Source organism: Rhincodon typus, chromosome 13, assembly GCF_021869965.1.
Source record: "Rhincodon typus isolate 14 chromosome 13, sRhiTyp1.1, whole genome shotgun sequence".
Lineage (NCBI taxonomy): Eukaryota > Metazoa > Chordata > Chondrichthyes > Orectolobiformes > Rhincodontidae > Rhincodon > Rhincodon typus.
Window position 1 is genome coordinate 19,779,452 of NC_063344.1, and position 8,154 is coordinate 19,787,605.

Genomic DNA, 8,154 nt, shown 5'->3' on the forward strand with positions numbered 1-8,154 from the left:
ATTTTGGTTCAACCACTCTCAGTGATTCGTTAACAAATCCCATTACGTTTTTGTCATGGGCAGAATTACTGAAACAACGTTTCTTTTTCGCCATCTGAAATGACGTAACATGCAACACTACGGATCCAGTGCTTAATGGGATTAGAATCAATGGATGTTTGATAAGAGGTACATGATGGGCCGAATGGCCTCTTTCCCTGCTGTAAAATCTCAAAGAGTGGATACTAGGGGCGTCAAGTGCTCAATCTCGACCACGGTCACTTTGAAAGGCAAGAGAAGTAATTGTGTACAGTTTGGTGAACATTTATGGTCATCAGTTTAATGGCTGAAGGATTGGAAACAATTCTTAACATGAATCTTAGTATAATTGACAATATTTAATAATTATTGCAAATCCAGGATGTTTCCTGTGCTGCAGTGTTTTAGCTATGAAAGAGACTAGGTGGGCTGGGGTTATTTTCTTTACAACAGTAAGGGTTGGGTGGTCATCCCATTGATGCCTACAAAGTTACAAACGACACAAAGGCAGATGGGAATATTTTTATCCCTTCTTCGAGAACATAGATCTAAGGTGGATCAGGGTGTAATTATGGAAAATATTTTTCACGCACAGGGTGGTGGGTAAAAATGATGTTGGATGCTGGAATCATTACGTTATTTGAAATATACCTTCATGAACACTTGAAATGCCGTGCAAGTCTACGGGCGAAGAGCTGAGAAAAAAGATTTGAGAAGATTGGTGCTTGATGACTGAACGGCGACAATGGGCTGAAGGGCCTCTTTCTGTGCTTTAACACTATAAGACATTAAGACTTTAGTATAATACTTTGAAATGAATGTTGTGACAAAAAAATGTTGACCGATTTGAGGCCACTTTTAACGATTGTAATGTAGATCAAAGTTCATGCTTGATTACACTCAAGATGCCTGAGAGATCATGAATACATTGACAGGACATATTTTCCTCGAGGGTTGTGAATGATTTTTTGAGCCTCTTATAAAAGGCTACGCTGTTAGATTGCAAGATATACCCAGGCAATGTTTGCCATTGCTCCCCACTTTATTTGCATAACAAAGCTATTGATACATCGCTCAAGTCACGGCAATGAGTTCTGTTGACGTTTATCCAAGGAGCCCAAGGAGTTCTAGCTGTTGGTTACTTTGGACTTCATACACCAAACAAAACATGATCCAACTTCATAAAACTTTAGAGTGCATTTTCTTCCACTATGCAGTTTATATGTGACTATCTGCATATAGAAAAAAAAAAGTTGTTATTTTATGAGGCTAAAATGCACTTAGTTTCTTCAAGCTTCCACTCCACCATTTTCATGTTCAAGAGACCAAAGGCTGGCTCGGCAATAAATTATGTCCTTCATTACATTATTTCATATTATTTCAATAAGGTTGTCATACCAAAACTGGGCATTGTCATCAAGGCCTCGTCTTAATCATGGCTCATAATTAATGGGTAACATGCCTATCCCACCCAAGAGAAGTGTAACGCACATTCTGTAAAGTATTGTCGTATGTTGTAAAAATCCAAGATATTGTGAACTTAAGCTGCTACCTAAAAATTTCTCCAAACTGCTCATCCTGCGTATTTGTATCAGGAGACAAAAATATTTAATGGGGACGATATCATTCAGAAACAGTGTAATCACTCTGGTTCTATTTATTATTTGGTGAGTAATTTCCATTTATTTTAAATGTTTAAATACGTATGACAGCAAATATAAATGCCCAGAGTGAATGGCTGTGTGTTTGTTTACAGAATGAGATGAGTGGCTATATCTTTTAAGCCACTTTTTTTAATTTCAATTCAAGTGGTTAGATTTATCCCTTTTAAATGTAACACTGTTGGATTTAGCTCTAAATGTGGAAACTCTTTACCTTTTTCATTCACAATTTCAACTGATGCATTTTCGCTGGAAAGTTGAATTGTTAAGGCTGAAATGCAAAAGTGGTTTTGTTTGTTAATATTCGCAATTGTAGTTTCGTAGCATTCAATGTTTGAACATGAACACTTGAAAATCAAAGGAGTGCTACTGAAAGTTCATAGAACTATAGAATGTTACCAGGAAACAGAATATTCCGTACTGTAAGATCTTTCAAAGAGCAGTTTAGGTTGTCTTTTCCCAATTAGTCCGAAAGTCAGTCACACTTCTCCTAATCTCCCACCATGATATAAGTGGAACAAATATGAGTAAAAGTATAAATGACTGAAAATATACTTTTGGATTCTTTGGGACCTCACTAATTAACCGAATTGCATCCAGAGGACCAGGAACCCCAAAATTCCAGGGGCTTAGTAAATGATGATGTCCCCAACACATTCTTTGCGAAACATTACATTGTTGGACGAGATCGTAAAGTAGCCACATATTTACTTTCAATAACCGTAACTGATGTTTTATTCTAGCACCTAAATTAATTTTGCCTTTCAATTTAAACAAATCTGCATATTATACTTAAATCACCGTGATAACCTGGACCAGTCATTGCATTTTATAAATACTGATAAAACAAATAAAACTTCTAAGTCCTAGGGACATTTAGAAACTGCAGGAGCTGCTTAAATAAGAAAATAAGAAAACAAAGAAGGCTGGCTGCAAAACAAAACAATAACAGCTGGAGAAGCTCGTCATCTGGGGAGAGAGAAATAAAATTAACATTCCAAGGATTAAGGAAGAACTTTCTCTGCGACAGGGCAGTGGGCGTCTGGAACTCACTACCTGAAGGAAAGGCAGAAGCAGGAACCATCACAGTGTGTAAGAACTCTTTAGATGAACACTTGAAACGTCACAGAATAGAAGGCTACGGTTCAAGTGCTGGAAAAATGGGACGAGAGTATTTAGGTGCTTGGTAACCGATGCTCGTAAAGGCCTCTTTCCGTGCAGTAAAACTGTATGCCTATTTCTTTAAAATACTGACAAAGATGATGTGATTAGATTCTTCCGGTATATCTATTCTGAATTTCGTGCGCTAGTGTAGCGAGTTGGCTTACAATCTCTCAATTTTATTATCCATCGACTTCAAAATTACCTCGATAATTATTCCACTAAATTTTCAGTAAAATATTTTGTTGATCGCTAGCGTTTTGCTATCCATTCTGTACCCACGCAAAGGATAGCAGCAGCTCCCTGCAATGGTATCATCATCCCCACATTAAGTATATTCCGAGCTGGAACATTGTGAGAATTAAGAACGTAAAGAACTGCTGATGCTGTAAATCAGAAACAAAAACTGAAATTGCTGGAAAATCTCAGCAGGTCTGACAACATCTGTGCAGAGAAATCAGAGTTAACGTTTCGGGTCCGGTGACCCTACCTTAGAACTCCCAGTGTCTTTACTGGAGGAGTTTCAGACGTAGTATTTTAGTTTCTCGTATAGATTCCAAAATATCCTTTAAATCTAAAGCGCAGGAGAAAATCATTGAAGCGTTAAATCGGCGGCAGCTCCTTTGAAGAGCATTTAGTTCATCAGTGTATCTGTCTCTATCGGCCACTTCTCACAGTATTCTCCTTCAAGTACTCACCTCAAGTACATTTAAAACTGCCATTCAGCTCGTGTTATGAGAAAACGTCACCGGACCCGAAACGTTAACTCTGATTTCTCTTACAGATGCTGGCAAACCTGCTGAGCATTTTCCAGCAATTTAAGTTTTTGTTTGAGAGAATTAAGCCTTTTTATATTTGCAGTCGACGGGACAATGTTCAAACACTGCCATAGACTTTCTGGCTTAGCGGAGGAAATTTCAACTTTTGTGATAGGTTGAAAAAACGCATGATCATGAATCAGGAGCGGCTTTAAAAGCCTTTTCCTTTATCTACCCAAAATCAACTGGACGGAAAAATGAGCGGAGATCCAGTCTAATTGGTTCCAACCACTCCGACTGCGCGCAGCAACAAATTTCATAGCGACCCTAATTCTGATTCACTAGCAACTGTGCAGTTTAACATTTTGGTAACAGCCATAGTATATATTCCTTTTTTTAATTAACCTCTTCAAATATGTTATTACACACCAGCAGATTTGTGGGACAACCGCACCTCATGGCCCAGAGAGATGGCAATTACCAAGAGGCCACTTGAGACCGAAATTCTACGTTTGAAGTCCCTCCACCGCACTTAGTAAAGCGGGTGCATCACTTTCTCATTCTCTCGTTCTCCATAAATTATGTTCCACTTCACAACTGATTGTTTCATCGTGGCTCGCCTCTTTAAGTCTTTCATTCTCGCACCCAATGTGGGTATTATTACCGGAGTGTGAACTCCCTGGTCAAAAAAATGGGCTGCGTGAACATCACGTTTGTAAAGATCTGATGACTGCAGGTATTTACTTCACTGCTGGAAATTGTGATCATTCGTGTTTAACTGAATTACGCCTGATTATTGAAATTTCCAATCTGATCTATCATTTAGCGTTGGTTTTCGACTCTGAGCTCTCATAATCAGCGTACGTTTGTTTATTTTTGATGAACACTTCCTCCATTTGCTGAGATTTGGGAATGAATTTCCAACAATTCATTACAGTACTTCATCATCCTGTCACCCAATACCACTCAGTCGTACGGGGTTCCCTCTCTCTTTATTGGAGAATTTCAGACGTGATATTTTAGTTTCTAGTATAGATTCCAAATATCCTTTAATGCTGAAGCGCAAGAGAAAGCCGCTAATGCGTTAAATCTGCGGTGGCTCCTTTGAAAAGCATTCAGTTCATCCCAGTGTCTCCACTGGCCACATCTAGCAGTATTGTCCTTCAAGTACTCACCTCAAGCTCATCTAAAACTGCCATTCAGCTTGTATTTGTCACGCTATCAAGCGGCGTTGTCAAAGTCCCAAATGGAAACAGAATTCGAAAGAATTTGTAAAATTTCCAGTTCCCCGTGCGAGAACCGATCAGGAATTTGTCGTCTAAGAGGTTCAAGTTGCGATTTATGTTCAATTCGAAACTTGAATAATTTGTTACGAGTACTGCAATTGCAACATTTCAGTATATCACGTTAAATTCCATCAAAGACATATTTTAAAATATCTTTGAGGAAACGTATGCCATTGAAATGGTATAGGGCGCAGTGCGAATCCTGAGAAATCGTATTTTTAGGTTCAGTGAGGGCATGTTAGCTGGAGGTCGTTACAAACCCGCCTTCAATCGAGTTATTTCTCAGTCTCTTGCGAAACAGTTTTAAATGTAATGCTTCCTTCAGTGCTCACTTGAACTGAGAGCAACAAGAATCCTTTTACCTGTTCAGAAGTAGCCTCTAACTGACTTGCGATAAGAGCCCGAGATTTCGTTAAAGGGGCAATTTGTATGAAAATCGATTGCCCAATTAACATATCAGCGAACTATCACAATTAGTAATGGGATCAAAACTAACAAGGAGAAGGCAGGGGATTGGGGTTGAGAAACTATCAGTCTTGATCTATTGGCGCAGCAGACTCGATGGGCCGTGTATCTGCTCCTATATCTTATGGTCGTATGGTCTTATGGAGTGAAAAGCAACTTTCCAAACTTCACTACGACAAAGTAATGAAGCTGTTGTTGTCCAGAGATTCTTTGTTCCAGAAAATAAATTTTATTTACCCAAACTGACAAGAATCACATCAGTGATAACACAGTGTGGAACTGGAGGTACACAGCATCAGAGGAGCAGGAAAGCTGACGTTTCGGGTTGGGGCCCTTCTTCAGAAAATTATATTTTCGTCTTGCTACCAAAGTGCCTAACATCACACTTTCCCACATTGTATGCCATCTGGCCTTCTTTTCCCACTGACCTACCCCGTCCAAGCCTCCCGCTTCCTCAACCTAATCAGTCGCTAAGCCTATCGTCCAGATCGTTCATGTACAACGTGAATAGTGTGGTACCAACACAGACCCTTGTTGAACTCCCCTCGTCACAGCTGCCATCTGAAAAAAAAGACCCCTTCATCCTTACTCTCTGCCATCTTCCAGTCAGCGAATGCTTTGTCCGTGCCAGTACTTTGCCTCTAACACCGACCAAAATTCAACCTAATTGGTTTATCCACCTTGGCTGCAAATAATGTATGAGGTCACTTTAAAAAGGCAAACTACTGAATCCGAGAAAGAGTGAAATTATTCTTGAGCAATATATAGCCAGTCTGAAAATATTGAATTTGCAGCCCGGGTTGGATTCTGTCCAATATTCTTTTGATGTTTGATGGGTCACAATTTGATATCACCAGTTCCGTCCTTGCTGGAAAATTCGCGCCTGTAGGATCTTGTCTCCCACCTCACTGCTGCGCCGGCTCCCAAAAAAGCCACGTCGATACGTTTTAATATCATTTCCATAAATTTCAGTCACGCTTGAACAAATGGAATATCGGAAAAAAAAACTGCTACAACTGCAAAAAAGTGTAAAAGACCATAACTGAAGAAACGACATCACTAGGATATTATTTAATCATCCCGCGTGAGTAATGGTTTCTGCAGGGACTAGTATTGTTCTGGTATTTTATTTCTCAGAAAATAACTAACCACAACGTAACTAACCACCACTAACCCCAGATCCATTGGACGCCTTGACCGTTTAACCAGAATCGTTTAAAGGCGGGTGAAGGCATACCCTCGCTAATCCAAGAAGACAGAGGAAAGATAAGCACAATTGGTTAATGCAAATCTGGAGCAACGTGAAAGAAGATCCTATGGATGTTCTGGTAAAATGATGTGTGAAATTAGATTTTGGTTGTTACAGCGCCTTGTTCCAAAATATTGTCAAGTATTGCTGATCTTATACTGCCAGAACCGATACAATTTTCGGGAAATATGACTGTCGTGGGGGTCACAATTTTCACAGAAATTGCAGACAGTGTTGAAACGCTGTCGATATCACCAGGTCTCAAAGTGAACTTTACACAATTGTCCCGGAATCGTAAAGGACAGTGAGAAATAGTTGCCAGAAACTCGCAGGAGACAATACTAATTAAAAAGTTCCCAACGGAAACCGCCAAAGCTTTGACTTAAATTTCTCAACCTTATCGTCCTGTTTAAAGCTTCATTTTCTGGATCGAACCGATAAGAAGAGAAAATTAACGCTACGCCGAGTCTAACTCCCACTGAGTTCGGATTTCTCTGATTGCAAAGTTTCTTGTCTGTTATTGGCAGAATTTCCAAATTGAAATTTCATTAATCTCGGTATTCGAGCATCATTCCAAATAAATAGCTATAAATAGTTGCAATATATTTGTCAGTTATCCTCGCTAACCTGTAATAATAACTGAAAGATCCAAATCGAAATCATAAAGTTACAGTCACAATTGCCGAAGAGTACAATATGCTAAATTGTTGTTTTGAATATAGTTCATCCTGTTCATTTGTGAATTATCATTGAAATCAAAACCTACAATAATCGGTGGATTTAAGCCACTGGATAGTATCTTAACCTATAATGAATTATTAAGAAATATGGTTAGTTAACTGAGATGGCAGAATTCTGTTCAGCAGAAATTTGTGTTTAGTTAAGACAATGGTTGCAGTCCGTTTTAACTGGTATCGGCTTAATTCCATATCAGCTATAGAGTTTCTTGAATCCTTTGGTATGATCAGCGTACAGAACATGAAACCAGCCAAAGCCTCTTAGTGCGGCAAGATATATTTTAAGACGAGAATTGACATCTCCCTATACCTCTCTTTGAAGTGATCACCATTATTTGAAATTCCAATGTTTGAAAATAAAACATGAAATTTTTTAAAGAAAATGAGCATTATTTTTATAAATGGCCATGGATTGGAACGTAGCAAAAGACATTTTTCAGCGTTTGGATAAGTGTTGTAGTGATCTACTTACCCATTGAAACGAGCCGAATCAAAACAAACATGCCCAAGCGATGCATTTCACGGCGACTCTATTCCAGTGATATGAAGGAGAATCCGATCAATGACATACGATGAAATCGTGCATTAGAAAATTGAATGGTTCGAGTTATTCAGCGGAAATTGACTCTGAAATCCACATCTGCCAGTAATATCTCTCTTTTACTAGCCTATAGAATTAGAACCGATGGACCAATAACAGATGTAATTGCCAATTAAGGCAAAACCGTAGTGATGTCGTTGGGGGAGGGCGTTCTGTGACCTCGAAATGGCCCATTAACTTCATGATTAGGGTTCAAATTCACAAAACGTGAGAATTGG

The 8,154-nt window shown here is 39.0% G+C and overlaps 1 protein-coding gene and 1 long non-coding RNA gene across 3 annotated transcripts in view; both read right to left on the reverse strand.

Annotated features, from left to right (window-relative positions):
- The window catches only part of LOC109924030 (scavenger receptor cysteine-rich type 1 protein M130-like), a 43,521-nt gene extending 35,567 nt beyond the window's left edge, over nucleotides 1–7,954 (reverse strand). For both annotated transcript variants that reach the window (XM_048604382.1, XM_020524051.2), the window contains exon 1: nucleotides 7,808–7,954. In XM_048604382.1, the coding sequence (XP_048460339.1) occupies nucleotides 7,808–7,853 (46 nt within the window). In that variant the 5' untranslated portion in view covers nucleotides 7,854–7,954. The remainder of the gene's footprint in view (nucleotides 1–7,807) is intronic.
- On the reverse strand, nucleotides 596–5,266 carry LOC125484688. Its single transcript, XR_007263517.1, has 3 exons — nucleotides 4,774–5,266; nucleotides 1,894–1,950; nucleotides 596–1,250 (listed from the first exon to the last, which is right to left on the reverse strand). It is a non-coding gene; the product is annotated as an uncharacterized LOC125484688 (long non-coding RNA).
- Nucleotides 7,955–8,154: the final 200 nt, after the last annotated feature.